Source organism: Phaethon lepturus, unplaced genomic scaffold, assembly GCF_000687285.1.
Source record: "Phaethon lepturus isolate BGI_N335 unplaced genomic scaffold, ASM68728v1 scaffold1744, whole genome shotgun sequence".
NCBI lineage: Eukaryota > Metazoa > Chordata > Aves > Phaethontiformes > Phaethontidae > Phaethon > Phaethon lepturus.
In genome coordinates, this window is record NW_010533746.1 from 23692 (window position 1) to 41893 (window position 18202).

Here is an 18202-nt window from a genome sequence, read left to right on the forward strand (position 1 = left end):
AGATGATAGTGTAAATTCTGAAGACTGGGAGCCAGGATGAGTGGCTGGAAAATCACCTGACCCAAACAGAGTGCTTTACATTTATTTCCAAGGTGGGTTGGGGCGGTCTGATGAGGATGGCACTTTTGGTGGAAATCACAGAAGCAATCAGCATGTTGGCATCCTTTGAGCTAGAGCTACAGTCACAAATCTGCATCACAGAAGACTACCTGAGGACTATTTTGGGATTGTCTAGATAAAATCCATCTCTGCCTTTCAGCAGGGTGAGTTAAGCATACAGCAACTGCATTACACTCTGTCAGAGACATCATGTTAATCTAAATGTCTTAAGGCACCATTTATATTAACAAATTACAGCAGGCCAAGACGTGGGCTTGGACACTGTCCTGCAGTCATTTATAGGCTTTAACTGTTAGTTAAACCCGGGAGGTTTTCAGCCTCTGTCAACTGGCGCACTCCTAGACAAGGTGCTGGGACTGCTCCCAGGGCAGCAAGGAAAGGGGAAGAGGGAAGGGGCAATGGTTTAGCTCCTATGCATGTATGGGGGCTCTGCTGCCGCAGTTGCTCTTAAGGCTGGAGAGTGGACCAAGGCCAAATTTTTGGCAGTGTTGACACAGTCAAACTGACTCTCAAACTTAAATTCAAACATATTGTTGTGAAGTCCTACGGGTGTGTTTGAAAGCACAGCTTTTCTTTTGCTTACGACTTTTTTTTCAGACTAATGTTGTAAAAAGTTAATAAAACAGAAATGATTTATACCTACATCTGGAAAATGCTGAGATTAAAAATTTCACCTTATTTGTGGAGACAGTGTAGCACAGAGGACGTAACCTCCTCATCGTAATGTAATATTCCTACATTAAGTTCTTATGAACATACAGAATCGAATAATTCCACTTGTACTTCTGTGATACTTCTGGCTCATCAAAGATTAAGTCTAAACTAGATAAAGACTTAAAGGATCAAGTCATCAGTGGTTCATCAATCTAATTATATTCAATTTAGCAGAGGTAGATTAGTAGGTATCAGCATACTGCAGAAAAGGAAGGGGCATAACGTGCTAGCCCTTTAGTGAGTAAGGAATGAGTTGGTGTAGTTCCACAAGGTGGCACTAAGAAGATGTAGAACAGTGTAACTGAATAAGTATGTTTTTAGTTCTGTGAGAGTGTTAATTCTGAAAATTTTCAATATGTTAACCATAATGGTGTTTTCAACCTCAGTACTAGAAAATATCCCCATTTTCATACAGATATGTTTACTGTGTGAGGAAACAAAGCAAGCTGAACAAAACCACTGTTTCCGTTTTTGAAACACTGCAGTTTTCAAAACAAGTTTCAAATTCATGGCATTCACTTTAAAGACTTCCTTAGTAAACATGCAGCTTTCATTGTATGCTTATGAAGACTTCAAGTATAATCCTCAGTTATTAGTTCCTTTTGTAGAGTAAATGCATATAACTACACCACACATCAGTGTTCTTGGATCTCTTTTCCTAATATATCAAGACTGTTAAATGGTTTGGGACACATATTGTCAGTATAGAATCATGTCCAAAGCAAATGAAATTCTCCAGTAATCTCCTAACATGTAACAGACTTAATTTTTCTTTTTCTTTTAAGATAGAAGGAAGATTAACATTTTGAGAGTGTAGTTATTTCTTTTCTTTATTAGACAATGATTACACAGACTATAATTAGACTATGAATTTATAAGTTAGCATTGCAACTTTAAGTTTGATACTGAATTGTAATGAATGAAAGATATTAATGATAGAGAAGACTGCAAATGTACATGGGAAGTCTGGGAGAAAAAATTCACTGTGGATAAATGTCTAGAAAAGTAGTTCCAAGGACCTGATCTAGTAGTGTTTAAACATGTGCCTCAGTTAAAACATTTTTCAATTAATATCAAGGGGATTACTTGCATGGTTAAATGCCTTGCTGAATCAGAGCACAGAGTCAATTACGGAAAGAGTTGAGTAGGTGTTTTATCAAATGCATTCATACTTTCTTCATGTTGATAAATTTAAAGATATCCTGACTGCAATTATCTTTGGATCTAAATATTTGAGAGCTAAATTCTTATTGTTTCCCATGTGGGTTTTTCTCCAGAATTTCCCCAAGTCTACACATTTTCAGAGAGTACCCAAAGCAAGACGCAGATCCTAATGTAGTCATGAGTATCAAAAATACAACTTGATACATTTCTGTTGGTGTATCGTGCTATTCTTGATATTTCCTAACTTGACATAAAATTGTGTATTCTGTGTCTTGAGTTCTAGACCTTTAAAACTTCACAACCTTAGCAGCTGACTAGGTTTCATACCCCACTGCTTAGGTCATCTCTGTGTTTTTCCCAATTGCTATTAAGAGCAAAATGTGTAGGCAGTCTGAGAGACACATTCAAAAGCCTAAATCTCAAACATCTGAACATTCTTGAGCCAGGTATTTAGAGCAGTGGAAGTTATGAATTTGCTCAAACTGAGAAACATGAACTCAGACCTCTTTTGTCTGAGCGTTGAACTCTCATTTAAAAGTTGAGAGGCACCACTGTCACAGTCATTTTTAAAAGTGAGCCCTGCTCAGTTCATTACAAGAAAACCAACTTTATTCATATGAGTGAATCACACAGTTGTGTCCATACTAATGAACGATCCAAGGCCAGGGTGCAGGCTGGAGAAATGTCCACAGTTGTCCATACTGTATAATTGTTAATAGACCCAATGGTATGGTTCTTGGCCTGTGGCAACCATCTCTTTTGAAAAATGTCTGGGCTCAGTTCAGGGGGTAGCATGAGCCAGGGCCTGTTCCCAAAAGACTTTGTAATGAGACCACCCAATATGGGGGCAGGACTGGGAGGGAGGAAGGCAACTTAATTTAGCCGTAGAGATGTGAGCCATGCTGTGCCATTTGCCCTCATGGCCTGAGAAAGAAAATAGGTTATGTACCATTTTATTTCTACTTAAACATAGCCTAAGGGACCCTAAAACTTCCCCCTAGCACATCATTGTGAGTCTTACCCCTGCTGTTAAACACAGAACTTTTATTTCTCTTCTCTCTGTGCTTCCTAGGAAAACAAAGCCACTTTACTTTTATAGATATAACCCAAATGGTTCAGGACTGCATCCCTGAAAGTCCTGAATTGAGCAGTTCAGCATGACAGATTATGGACCAGAATTTACGTGAAACTCTGTATTCGTTGCTTCCTATCAGCTAATCCTAGGTGGTTTCCTAATTTCTATATAGGATTTTCAGATCATCCTCTGAAGTTCTGTTCTTGTTTCAGATTGGTCAGAAATGCCTTCTGGTCTCAGTTAGTTCATAGCAGAATCCACAATAATCTTCAGGTTTCTGCCCACAGATATAAAGACAGTAAGGAAAAAAATGCATTCACAATTTTAACAGCGGCATCTTGAAAACCACATAACATTTCCCTGACCTGCGGCAGAAGAGTACCAAAATGATTAAGTGGTTTAAAAGCTATACTTACAAGGGATGTAGAAGGTGGAGTGCATAATGGAATTTAGAAAAGCAGTTTTATGATTTTATTCAGGAATACAAGCTTGGTATATTGTCCTCTTATTTCAGAAGTGTACCTATTGAATATAAACCACAAAAAAATTTGATCAGATCTGATAATCTATAAACACATTAGGGAGAAAATAATTTCCTGGATTATGCTGGAATTACTGAATTATTCCTCTATATCACAGCTTCTCTTGGTCTATAATAAAATAGATTATCTGTGAACCTTTACCTGCAGTTATAAAGGCCAGATCAAAAGATCAAAATATCCTGAAATCATACTGCTATCATGAAAACTAAAGTTGCATGATTTGATGAGATCAATTTTTGTCTCATAAAGTTTGTTTATCTAGTGGTAGAGAGAGATGTACTCTTGCTATTTTTACATGACAGACATGAAATTATGGGATTCATCTTGCCTACATCTAGTTGAGTAAATTAATCATAGCGTCTCTTGATATCTGATAAAGAAATATATGTATCTCCAAAGGTAGTTAATCTCCTCCTAAGCAGAGTAATGAAGAGATGCACATTGAGAGCTCTCTCATTGCAGCAGCACAGAATTCAAGACAGATAATTTGTCTGTCAAAAGATATGCATGTTCATTCACTCTTAACCGCTTGCAGAGCGGTTGCAGTTTCTCAAGCTCTCGTAGACCTACACATATGGCCTATATATTGCCTCATATATGCAATGGTCTAAACAGCAAAAGTGATTTTTGTGCTTAGTTACCAATTTGAATTAACTTCATTGAAGCTCTTAATTTTCTGTAATAGTCATAGCATTATACACCCAAAGGAAGAGTCTAATTTAATCTTATTTTATTTTATTCCAATAGCAAAATGAAGAAATAAGATAGGTAAAAAGCAATGGTGATCTGTAAGGAAAGCAGCCTTTGCATGGGTAGCTCTTCATTTCTAACTTCATCGCATCGCACTCTTGAGTGCCATTATCCCCAAATATCTGTAACAGTCAGAATCCTTCTATTCACCTTGATTTTTAGGAGCTTTTTCTGCTAGAGAGAAATTAAAAAAATAAAATTATATAATTAGGCAATTGTATTTTCCTCAATACAGTACTTCTTCCTCTATTTTCTGTAGCTTTCTTTTTGTCTACCACTTCTGATTAAGAGTTGGATTTTTGCTTGTTTTCCTTCGATGTCCTTCATAGGACCCTACAGTAAGTCAGGTTGCAAGGGACCTCAGGAAGTCTCTAGTCCAATGTCAGGAATGAGATCAAGCCAGGTTGCTCAGGTCTTTATCTAGTCTGGCCTTTAAAACCTCAAAGGAGGCAGACTTTACAATCTCTCTGGGCAGTCTGTTTCACTCACTGTCTGACTGTCTTTACATTAATTCTACATTTTGTTTGCTTGCTAATAAGTATCTTGTTTTAATATACTGTAAATTAAGAATAAATGGATTTTGTGTTTTCTTCCCAAAGTTAGTTTCAGAGTGACAAAAATATAGAAAATTAGCTACCCATTACCAGCACATGATATACTCCTGACAGAATACTGGACTTTAACACTCGGTGGTAGAAATTAGGACTCATATTTCAGAACAGTTTAAAGCCTGTATCTGACTGGGCTGGCAGAGCAGGCTGGTGCCCGTCTCTACTTCTTCTCTACTCAAGTTTTCTAGAACAACTTTATTTTTAATAGTACCACTGAAAATCACAAAGTCTGACAGCTCCTATTTGTTTTTCTGATTGTTCCATTGTTTTTTATTCATTTGAAAGCTATGTTTCTTTATGAAGAGAATGAATGGATCTCCCCTGTATGGAGGCAAGGTTGCGTGTCCCTGGGAAATGGTTTGAGGGACATTGAGTGTCCATCCGCTGGTGTGAATGGTGGAGAGCAAGAGTCGTTAGCAAAACGACCTGGGACCATGTACGCAGAACCTAAGAGGCTGCAGAGAAGCACAGAGAAGAAACAACCAGGCCTTGGTGTTGATGGAAAACAGCTTCTTGGGATCAAAGAGTACTTGGCAGTTTGCTTCAACTGAGAAATCCACTTAGTTGGCTGAAACCAAACTTGAAAGGAAGGACAGGCAAAGGGAGAGGTGCTCATATCCATTGTGTCTGATCTAGTTGCTCCAAGTGTTCTCAGTCATAAATTCCCTATTAAAAGTAATTAAATCTGTCTTTTTTAGTATAAAAGCCTTTTGTCTTCTTTGGAGAGATGTCTATATGGAAAAGGTATAGACAGATGCATCTCAGTCCTTTGGCTGACTCTGGGTCCTGTCACAAAAAATGTTAGCATAGACCATGTTTTTTTGCTAAAATTGGCTCGTTTAATTTGACTTGCTGACTCATTTTTCCAGCTGGTCTGTCATTCTACTCAATTCCAGATGAGAAAATAGGAAAAAGAAAACTCTTTTGAATGTTCCACCCTCTTGCCAAACCAAGTAACAATTAAAATCTCTAATTTTCATTGCAGTTCTTTATCTCTGTTAATTATCCAAGGAACAGTAAATCAGATATATTGTCCTCTGCTTGTTGTCAATAATTTAAATTCTAAATTCTTTATAGATTAGTTGCAGATTTGACATGCTGCTCCTTTTCGCTAAATTACATACCATTTCGCAACTTGAGTCCAATGCAGTGCTTCATTTTTACATTTGAGATCAAATGCTAGACAGTCCAGTCTGATTGACTCGTGTTTTATACACACACAAGGAAACCCACATGAATCTGTCTTAAGTTACTTAAGTAGTTACTTTTAATCCAAAAGAGACATCGGGTGACTCAACTATCTAACTAGTGAGATTTAGTGGGGGTTTTCTTATTCACCATAATTTTTTTTTTTAGAAGAATGTAATCTGAATCAAGTGTTTAGTGCACACTAAACTGGGAACAGCGGTGAGTCTAAAAAAGAACAGGAGTGTAATAGGTAGGGACCTTGTGAGCTGAGAGGTACAGATTGAAAAAAACATTGTGATGTTCAACTTGGAAAAAATAGATGGTAATTAAATAGAAACAGAATAATCCACTAGAAGAGTTATAGCTGACATTTTGTAAAAGAGGTCAAGAACAAATGGGGGATGGCAAATGTAACTTGAATTTACAATGTAATACAGTTTTAAAAAATAAATGACATGCAGACATAACAGGTGAAGTCATGTTTGCACTATCACTTCTGATATTTTCAGGGTAATAGAAGGTATTTTCATCTGTCTCTATCTATATGAACTATGAGGAAAAAATCTTGCCATCTCTCATGTACAACCATTCTCATACCTACCTGTGTAATTAGAAATGTTGGCTTGACTCATTACTGAGAAATGACCCGCTATGGGATAGTCTTATTAGTTTTATTGAAAAACTTCAAATTTTGTCTGTATTTAAAAAAAAAAAAAACAAGCACCTGGATCAGCATTCAGTGCAGCACAGTGGTCACTCTAAATCTGCTTTCAACTGCAGAAACAAAGGGCTAAAAAAAGGGATAAAGGGACAAAGAGATAAAGCAAATCAAAACGTATTGTTAATTAAAAATGACATTAGCGCAAAGCATTGTTCGCCCTTCTTGCATGTAGGGGTCAACACTAATAAGGTTTCACCAATTGCTAGCTGCTGACTGATGATTTGGAGCTATTCCTACAGATCTTGGTTCATACATAAGATCTGATTATGCCAAATAATTTTTTGTGGCTTATTTGGCAAATGAGGGTTTATGTAGTAACTGCACATGCTAATAATGCGATGAAAATTTGTATAAATAATCATTTAGAAACTTAGCAATGACCAGTGGTTTACAAGGATTCTCTGCAACTTTATATTGTAAATATTAAAGAAAATGTTATCTTATAATTTGGCTATAGCCTGCCTGTAAATTAATTGTATTATGGTTTAATTATAAACATAGTCATCAAGTTCCATAGAAAGGAATTCATATTCTGATTTCATGTTATGATCTCTGTTTTTTAAAGTGAAGCGTTGAAGTTAAAAGATCATAGAGAAAGAGATGCCTGAAAAGGAAAAGCGGTCTGGTCCTTGGACATTCCTCCTGAGGGACATTATACCACTGAACAGCTTATTAAAATTGTTGGGAAAATATTTTTCCCACCTTTTACAGAAATGCTCAGCTTTGGAGGAAAGTATTCATCCAGAAGTTGAAACATAATATTCATAGTTTTTCTATGCGTCTTGAAGGATTTTGAATTTGTATACAGCAATACTGGGTTTTGTTTTTAATTTTTCTCATTTAAATAAGACAATTTGCTTGGAAAATAATTTCAGCTGAAAACGCTGTTTTCAGTCCAAAGCTTGGATAGAATTTGGTGAATTCTTCTGAAGCCGTAACTCCCCTCAGTTGCTGAGATAGATAGACTGGAGTTGCATTGGCTGTACAGAATAGAATTATGATTATAAAACACACAGCTTTAATGAATATCAAGACCTTCAAAGGAAATATTAGAAGCTTAACCCTTCCATGGAACTCTGTTGAACTAATTTAGTGGTTTTAAATGAAAAGGACCAAAAGTCTAAGCAAAATGAGAATTTGTTTTTGTATATATGAATATTTTCTATGTTTTTTTCCTGAATTTGTTTTATATCCTAAAAAATCCTGTTTTGCATTGCTTTGAATTCTGCTGCCATGCATATGTTCATTTTAATTCATTTGTGAGCATCTAATATTGATAGATTATATCAACTAATTTAACAAAACTTGAAGAGTTTTAATTACCACCCTAGGAAAAAAAATAAATTAAATGTTTCATGGATGGTAGCCAATGTAAGAGCTTTAAAGTATGAAAGATGTATGAAAGAACATTCTTCTTGAGTTCTGCTTCATGGACCAAAATAATTAATAGCTATACATAAAGTATCATAATAACAGTGTACTTATTATGGTGATAAAAAAAGGAAACTTCACAGTTTTCCTGTTCAAATGTATGAAAAATCCAAGTATCATTAACTCGAGAGTTACAGCTAATTAATGACTTACAGTTAAGTTATATGCATTGTTATTTATCTTGCGTAGGTACGCGTGTTCACATTTTCTGTTGGTCAACATAATTATGACAAAGGACCCATACAGTGGATGGCCTGTGAAAATAAAGGTACTGTGTTTTCCTTTGAGATTATTCTTTGTGAGAGCTTTGGATAGGCATATATTTATTATTCTTTAAAAATTACAGGGGTTTTTAACATTATTTTTAGCTTTATTGTATTTTAATAAAAGTTCCTAGAAGTTATTTGTTTAAATAATGCATATATGTACATATATAAAAAGAATAAGCTTGCATATTTATTTCTAATTACTTTATTCTAAACTTTATATTGTAAAGAAAATACCTAATAGTAATAATGTTATTAATTTATTATCAAATATATTATATAATTTTACATGATAATTTATTGTTATTATTGTTCACTTTTAAGAATTCTCGTTGTGATAACCATCTATGAAAAGATGGAACTGATGACAGATGAGAAATTAAGCAAAGCTGTTTTATATTAAGGGGTCTGGACAAAGGGATTTTTTGTTTGTTTGTTTGGCTGGTTGGATTTCTTTTTGTTTTTCTCCAAAACTTACAAGGAACCAGATGACTTGCATTATTTTTCCCTTTCTTGATGAAAATATCAACATTATTTTTGCTGTGATTTCTTAGCTTCTAAGAGCATCTTACATTTTTTATTTTTATCCTGATGTCTTTATATAGAAAAAAAAAGTAACAAAGGTGAGAATAAGGAAGTAAAATGCTTTCTCCTAAAATTTCTATATTAAAAATATGGTCAGAAATATTTACCAAGACTGTGAGAAAGAGGTGTCTCAAATATCATACATTATAATTATGGAACAACAGATAAATACAGATAAATAGAAAATAGAGAAATTATCAATCAATATTTTTTAATATTTTAAGTAGAACAATTTCCAGGCCTGACTGAAAATGTGGAAGTATTTTACAAATCAGTGAGAAGCAAGAGGAGAGAGGTGGGATAGATTACAAAGAGTCTTGAAAATAAAGACTGCTGGGAAATGAGGATAAGATATGATCCTCAGGCATGGGAATAATATAAACCAAAGATTGTAGAAAGAGAAAGGCATAGAATAAAAAAAAATATATATATAAAGAATCTATAGCCTGGATGAGTAGCATATATATTGTACCCTCATGAATCTCTCAGTATGCTGACAAGCTATGCAGAAGAAAGTACAGCTTCATGAAGAACAGATTTTATTGTCAGATAATTACAGAAAATAAACGTTTGATTTTTTGAAAAGGGTTTTTTAATCTAACATCTTTGCATCTCAAAATACCGTGAACTCCATTGTTTTAAAACAAATGAGGACCAGCTGGCTTAAGGCATAACCACCTATGTCATCTTATTATTAAAGGAAAATGATCAATATTTTCTGTCCAAAATTGATGTCATTATTTGTTTGCACATCCAAAGGGGCAAAGTTTTACTTAAATTTTCTTTAATTAAATGTTTTAATTTATTACCAAGTCACACATTGCTTAAGGCAAAGTAAATGACTAACCTGGGTACTCCTACCTCTCCAGTCCTGCCCCCCTTCCTTCCAAGCTGACTTACAAAATCGTGTGGACTGAAAGTGGATGTCAGGGCCTGGATCAGCTCTGTGGGCCAGGCTTTTCATTCTTACTGGTGCATATGGGCAATGTTTTTAATTCAAACAAATAAGTGATAGGAGCAATGCTGAATAAAGACATTTCTGATGTTAGATTTTGTCATCCTTTCCACAGAGTGCCTTCTATTTTTATGCTATGAACTTCACTGTCATGGCAGACTGTAGCTATACTCCCATTCCTAAATGCATTCAGCATATAATTATGTTGCTGTCAGAGCATATTAAAATGACCATTAAATAAGCTTCCACATCAAAGCAACTGAGAATTCAGGAGTATAAATTCAATACATTATCTCAGCTTTAAAAACAACAGACAAAAGAAACACATATATTCTCCCTGCTTAAGAGTAACTACCTTGGCCTTTATGGCACGGTGACCCATCATAGGTGGCCACATGTTTTGATGGCATCTACTAAAAAAGTATTTCATTCATACATGATAATTTCTATAGAAATTAAATTAAAAAATAGAAGATAAATCCATCAAGATTAAGACACTAGCAATATATAGTAGTAAGATGATATTATTTCTGTTCCAAATTTTAGGTTACTATTATGAAATTCCATCCATTGGAGCCATAAGAATAAACACCCAGGTAAGTGTGTTGGAAAAATGCAGATACAGTTGTCACACACATAAGTGGAGTAATTTCTGTTCGTAAATACGTTGCGTTTCACTTCTGTTTGAATCAATTAAATTTTACAATAGACTACATTAAGAACAGAGTAAAAATTAAGGTTTTCTTTTACCTATGAGCTCTGTTTTGGTAAAGTTTTCTAATTTATTTATTTATTTTTAGTAGCTTCAGTAAGCCAATTTACAATGGGATTCCTGCTTCCCTGGGCAGCTGGCCCACGGCAGCTTGCATGTATACTAGTCACACTAGCATCCTCTAAAGCAGGTTGACCATGCGCACTCAACGCAGCATTTGAAGTTACCTGTGTCCTGCAGACCTCTTCATCAGGGCTATATTTTGGGCTCAGTTTTCCTCCTGGCCTTACATGGTCCCTCTTTGATCCTGAGAGTATCTGAACTCAGCTGGGCAGAAAGAGTGATGTGGTACAATCCTGTTCATTGGAGATGTTCCTAGATTGTTCCAATGAGTCTGGGAGACACATAGCTTTTCTCCTTCAAACAGGGTGCAGGACCATTTTAGCAGACATGCATGTAGATAATTAAGGTCACAGGACCGTGCAATTATATGATGTGATCCAAACTGACCGTCTAGATGAACAGATATTAATTTCAGTTTTCTGAAAGTCCATGTATTCACATGTCCAGAAAAACAGAGAAATATCATAGCGGTTCTTTGTCCTTCCAAGGCCAGGCTTGACATTTTTTGGCAGAAAATAAACATCTTTTTGGCTTGGATAAGAGTCCTTTGATTCTGTTAAACTCTTCCAGATAGTGTCTGGCAAGAAATATCCCTAATATGATCAGACAAATAGAAAAAGTTGAAGACTGAAACAAGTTCGATGGCATCCACTCCCAAACCAGACCAGAAGTCTGACATCTCATAGCTTTAATCGTACTCCCAAACTGAAGGAAAACAGGGATTATGAGGTTTTAAAACTCTGCATTTTTTGTTTCAATAGAAGTTATACAAGTTGTTTCTGTAGGAGCTTAACATACCCAACTTACACCATTCACCCTCCATTGCCCACTCTATCTTCTGGATTGAAGGTTCTGAGATCTGCTTGTAATTTCATTATGTCATTAGCAATTGATTTTGGAACAAAAATAGTTGTAGTTCTCACTTCATGGAAAGAGAGCAGTGGTTATGGATGTGTAAGGTCCATGTGACTGAGACTGAAGTACAGGAATTGCCCTGGCAGAAAATACTGCAAGAATGAATTGTTGGGTAGCACAATTTTAGTCATTAAACATTACTCCTGTATTAGTGGTGAATTTTCACTTCTTTCTTTTTTTTTCTTATGTTTTAATTGTTTTTATTTCATTGTTGTTTATTTTTGATGCTCTTTCTGGACTTTGATCTAATAACTGCCTTCTGATGAGTTTATTATGCTTGTTGGCAGGAGTATCTGGATGTTTTGGGAAGACCAATGGTTTTAGCTGGAGAGAAAGCCAAACAAGTCCAATGGACAAATGTCTATCTGGATGCTCTGGTATGATCTGTATTTACATCTAGTAAAGTAAGAATCTTAGCAAATCAGTAACTATTGGGGTCCATTTTCCACAGTCTCACAGGAGTCTTTTTCTAGGAATTTCTAGGAAAACTAGGATTTCCTACCATTCCAAACGTAATATTCTTGCATTTCCAGCAACGATACACTTCAATGGAGCAATTTCCTGAACAGCTATTTCTAATGTGCTAGTCATTACTTGCACCTAGTATCCTCCTAAGTGTCCTGAACTTTAACAGGGAAAAGCAATTTATCCTACACACAGATCTTTAAGTGTAGGTCATCACTGTCCTCCAATTAACAAGAGAAAAAAGAAGTAAATAGTTTTCCAATGTTATACCTGTGCTGCAGTAGATGTCACCTGTTTTGTTACTGGTGAGGAGTTCTTACTTTTTTCCTTTTTTTTTCCCCCAAAAGTATTCCAGGCAGAATATAACCTGTCAACGTTACTGGGTATTTGAGAGGTTTTGAACTTGGAACTTTAAAATATCGTGGTGGTTGTAATTACTTGCTTGCTCAAGGTAATGATTTCTTTAATTGGACAGTGTATATAATGGGGAAATAAACAAAAAGATGTATGAAACGCTTTTCTTACTGCTGAATTTATCACTTTGGTCTTGTAAAACAAACATATACAGGAAACTACGAAATGCAAAGCATTATTAGCAGCAATCCAATCTGTTGCTCTAGATAACCTTCTTCTGAGTAACTCCAACTAAGCAAAAATTACTGCAAAATGGTCATCTGGAATCATGTATTTATCCGAGTTCACATGGTCATCTAATGTCATGTCAAAATCCACTTCTTCCCGTCAGTCAGCATTACTGTAAAATTTTTATCGCCTCATCATAGAACTGAGCGTGACACAGAGGAATCAGTTTTTCTTTGGAATTTCAATGGCCAGAAGTTCATTAACCATCCTTTTTGGTTACTGCTGAGGTAATTACTGGAAACATAAAGGATGTTGTGACGCAAGTTCATATGTTCTCTACACATCCGGTTGTAAAGTCAAAGCTAAATTTGTAACTGCGGACAGAAAGAGTTCTGTTGAATGAAGTAAAATGAGTGAAATCTGCAGACTTCTGTTGTGTTGCTTTATAGTTTCCGTGGGTTCATTCAGTCTTTCCTTCAAGGTGTTCTGCATTCATGTGTCTTGTATATGTGTTTGTGTATATATAATTATATATACATTTGTGTGTGTGTACATACATATTTATAAAAAGCAGGACATGTTCTTTTTACTAATATATTTATTATGTGAAGACCAACCCAAGCTAAACTGTTGAGGTAAAGACTGAAATTTGTGGACTTTCTCATCACAGGTGACAGCATGAAGGCACAGGTGTATCTAATCCATTCTCAAGCATTTTCCTTATTCTTAGTTGTAGCAGGGATTGGGACTAACTTGGCGCACTGGTTCTTTATTTTATATTCCCTATATAGCAATTCCTTCCTGAAGGGCTTGTGCTGCTGCTTGTGCCTCCCTGGACTTTTTCCTATCTTTTTTCTCTTACTGTCCAGCTGCTATTTTGGGGCTAAGGCTAAGATAATGCAAAGTGTGGTACATGAGGCTACACTTGAATTGAGTTTAGGTTCAGGTTATGAAATCCTGAAGAGGAACTTTCATTTCAGGCTGTCTTTCAAGACTGTCTTTAATAATTTGATGTATTTGTGGCAATTCACACCTCTCTTCTTGCCCTGTTCCTTCAGGTTCTGTTACAGTGTTGCTCTGGCCTGATTTTCTGCAAGATAATCCCACAATTTTCATATACTTTTAGGTTTACCAGCTAGTCATAATTTGGCGGTGATATGAAAGTAGTAGCATTACCTGTTGAATTTTTGTGTTGATTTTGCCTATATGTATTTCTTGCCTACCTATTTACTTTCTTTAAGTTTGGATTGTCTTTCTTCTTTCTTTCTCTCCTCTTCTCCCCCATCTGGAGTTGTTGCACATTTTAAAAAAGCAATTTATTATTCTAATACACACATGGACACAAAAAAATGTAATTTCAACTTTCTATGTATGAAATCAATTAAGTAGTATTACATTTTTCTTTTTTTACAAACTAAAAGTCAGGACTCTAACCTAACATTTGGCTATGGTAATCCCTGGATTGTTCTAATGTATTATAGTTCAATATTTGTTATTTAACTAAAAGTCTTTTTCTCCCTTCTGTATGTGATTATTTCCTAGGAGCTGGGCCTTGTGATTACAGGAACTCTGCCTGTCTTCAATCTAACAAAGGAACAAAATGGGAAAATAGTAAGCCATTACTTAAAAAAAAAAAAAAATCAGTTGTTTGAATTAAATTTTAATGCTAAACTCCTTGAAAATTGCGTATCACCTTAAAGCTTTCTACAGTTTAATTGCCTTATATACCAGAAAAAAAGGGGTCATCTCTAGTTGCCTGATAACCTTCTGGGAACAAGAAAATGCAGATCATCCTTTCTGTAATTCTGAGTTTCAGGGTATGACATTCCTTGATCTATCTCTGTGACCTGGTGGCAATGGGAATGTATTAAGTGCTCAATAGATGGGAAGTCAATGATGATATTATTTAGGCCTTGCCAAGAAACTAAACAAATCTTTGATGCTATGACATTTCAGGGTAAAAGGCAATGATGTAGAGAATTTAAATTAATTAGTTGTAGTGATAATAGAAAAGAGATCTGTGTACTTAGATTAAAATGTAAGTATTAAATAAATACAGTTTTCATCCCTATTACATTCTGATAAGTTATTGATGTACGTCCTCTTTGCAAATTCAAAATCCTGCTTTTTTAAAATCACACCTAGAAAAAATATGCTTTACAGTGTGTGGTAAAATACTGTATCACATTTGGTGTGATACTCATGTTCACTCAGGTCAAAAAGCTTAGCCAAGATAATTCTTTGATTCAGTTTCTTGGATATTAAATAGACTCAGAATGAATAAATAAGAATTTGATTACTACCATTTCTTTTACTTACTTTTGGAATAGTTCTCTTAGTTTCCCTTTAAAAATAAAAGAAAACAAAAAAGGTTTCACAAACTTATCTACAAGATAATGCCTAGAATTTACTGAGTCTAGTTGCAAAGTGAAAGACTACTGATTATCAAAGGATGTCTTTCTGAGAATTAAAACAACCATGGTCTACTGTAGAAGAACAAGTGATCTTGAATCTGCTTGACTTAGGTCTCTACCTGAATTTGAGGCTACAGACTGCAAGATCCATCTTACAAAACATAATCCAAATCTATTTAATATGGAGGAGGGATTCAGGTGATACTGTGTAAATGACTGCCCCCCTTTTCTGTAGTAGGAAAATAAATTACAAGGGAAGTAAATGCGGTGCCTGAGTCCCTGATTTCAAATGCTGATAATTGTTATAGTCACTGTTTTGGGGGGGTTTGTTGTGTGGTTTTTTTCATACATCATTACACCATAGCCAAAAGAGGTTAATTGTTCTGGGGTTTCACTTATCAATTGCCTAACCCAGGTATGCAATAGTAGCTCTATCTTGGTGCTAGTAATTTAGTATCTACATCATCGGCAATATTAATGCATCAGTTCTGCTTTCAGCTGTTTTGTTCTCACATTTATTGTTTATTCACCGAGAAAAGCATCCATATTCATCTTCACAAACATTTTTCATATTCTGTACTAAGTTCTGAATGTATTGAATATTATTTTGAATCACTTGGATATTATTTAAAATATATAGAATAAGAACATAAATAAATAGACAACTTTTCAGCCAGTATCTGTTAAAAAAGAGATCAAGGCATAATCAAAATTCAATGACTGTTGCAGTTATTCTGCATTGTAAATATGTCAAGCATATTCTAACGTTTTGGAATCTTACCAGAATCAGCTGATTCTTGGAGTAATGGGGGTTGATGTCTCTTTGGAGGACATAAAAAAACTGACACCCCGATTTACGGTAAGCTGTTTGCGTTGGTGGTTTCTCTTTATGTATGATTTATGTATGATTTCTTTGCATGCCCTTTCATAAGTCATGCATCAATGACTGGATGTGAGTCAAACTACCAGCAGGCTTCTTTTCATATATTCTTTTCCATTGTTGTAGATTTTCTGATGGTTTTCTCTCCAGCCATATATGTGCTTCTGTGTGAACTGTCCGTCAGGATGCATCTGTAAAAGCCAGCTTTTACATTGGGGGATGTATTCCAAACAATTATTTTCCTGTAGCTTAAGGCACTGCTCTTTAGTTGAGTGTTTGGTTCTTATCACAGTGTAGAGTACACAATCATTTCAGCTATAAATGTTAATAATACTTAGTATTTATACAGGATAGGTCATTATATAAAAGTTCTTTAATATACATGTCTGTCTGTACCCTACTCTGTATGATTGATTTATATATTTAGACATCTAGCTGAAGAATTTCTAAGAAAATAGCTAGTACTGCGGAAAACAACATCTGAGGAAGCAAAGGAATATCATGAATTTGACCGAAGGCAAATGCAAAGTCCTGCATCTAGAATGGAATAATCCCATGCTACAGTACAGGCTGAGCCAGACTGCCTCAAAAGGCAGTAAAGGGCCTTGGGGTCATGGTGGAGGACAAGCTGAACATGTGTCAACGGTGTGCCTGTGCAGTAAAGAAGGACAATTGTGCAATGAAAACCTGCATCAGGAGCACTGAGTCCAAGTTCAATCTTCTCAGTACAAGAAACACACTGAGACGCAGGATAGAGGCCAGTGCAGAGCCACTACGTTGGCCAACATGACTGGAGTACATGGTACACAAGGAGAACATGAGACAGATGGGTTTGTTCAGGCTGAAGAAGAAACGTAATGTGTTAACTAATGGGAGTTATAGAGAAGATGGACCTAGGCATTTCTTGGAGGTTTGTAGCAAAAGACAAGAGGCAATCAGCATAGTTATTGCAAGGGAAATAAGGAAAAAAAAATCATTGTGAAGGTGGTTAAACACTGGATCAGGTTGCCCAGAGAGGCTGTGTAATTGCCATTGGATGTATTCAAAGATTCTTTGAAACCTAATCCAACTTTGATGCTGGATCGTATTTTGAAGTTAGCTTGGCTTTCAATGAAGAGTTGTGCCAGGTGACCTCCAAAGATCCCATCAGCTGAAGTTATTCTCCAGGTTTACAATTCTAAAAGAGTAAATATTAAGAAATTATCTTCTCTATGTTAATATCTCATGTATTCCATGATGCCTGAGGCAATGTATTTTCCTCAATGTGACCATTGCTTGCAAACCATTAATTAATCTTTCTTCATTACTTAAAACCTTAAAATGCAAAACTTCATTTCTTTCTTTCAGCTTTGTCCAAATGGATACTATTTTGCAATTGATCCTAATGGGTACGTGCTACTTCACCCAAATCTCCAACCAAAGGTATGAAAAACCTTCTAATTTATGTCTCTATAATAAAGGGACATTGTCAGAAATAACAGAACCATCTAAGATGACCTGAAAGTGCCAGAGAGCAATACTAAAGAATTCTCTTTTGTGGGGTTGTCAGGAAAATCTGTGGTGCATGAATGGCTTCATCCAAATCTGCTTTAGCCAACACAAAGGCCAGCATTGGCTTGTATTTAGTCTGGTTATTAATTAAAATATATAGATATATATTTTACATGCACATTTATATATGTGAAGTAAGTATTTTAATACACATAATAATATAAAAACAACTAGTGGTAGCTGGAATATCATTGTGAAGAACTTGTAGTGTGTTATAAGATTCTCTTGAAGCAAACTGAGGAGTCTACTAACGCACATGTTTATTTTGTGATGCTTTCTCATTTCAGAAATTGAAACTTTCATACTCACAAAACCAAAAAAATCGGGGGCAAACGGAATATTTTATTTGTATTTTTTGTATTTATTTCCTTATTTTCTGTTTACCAGAGCTGAAACCTGAGCTGCACAGTTGGGGTGGATCTATCTGAGCACTCTTTC

The 18202-nt window shown here is 35.4% G+C and overlaps 1 protein-coding gene across 1 annotated transcript in view; it reads left to right on the forward strand.

The window, feature by feature from the left end:
- Window positions 1–18202, forward strand: part of LOC104619414 (voltage-dependent calcium channel subunit alpha-2/delta-1-like) — a gene marked incomplete at both ends in the record, with an annotated part of 57399 nt that overhangs the window by 16598 nt on the left and 22599 nt on the right. The window contains 6 exons of the mRNA XM_010285289.1: window positions 8506–8584; window positions 10669–10718; window positions 12160–12249; window positions 14462–14530; window positions 16118–16192; window positions 17561–17635. Coding sequence (XP_010283591.1) covers window positions 8506–8584; window positions 10669–10718; window positions 12160–12249; window positions 14462–14530; window positions 16118–16192; window positions 17561–17635 — 438 coding nt within the window. The remainder of the gene's footprint in view (window positions 1–8505; window positions 8585–10668; window positions 10719–12159; window positions 12250–14461; window positions 14531–16117; window positions 16193–17560; window positions 17636–18202) is intronic.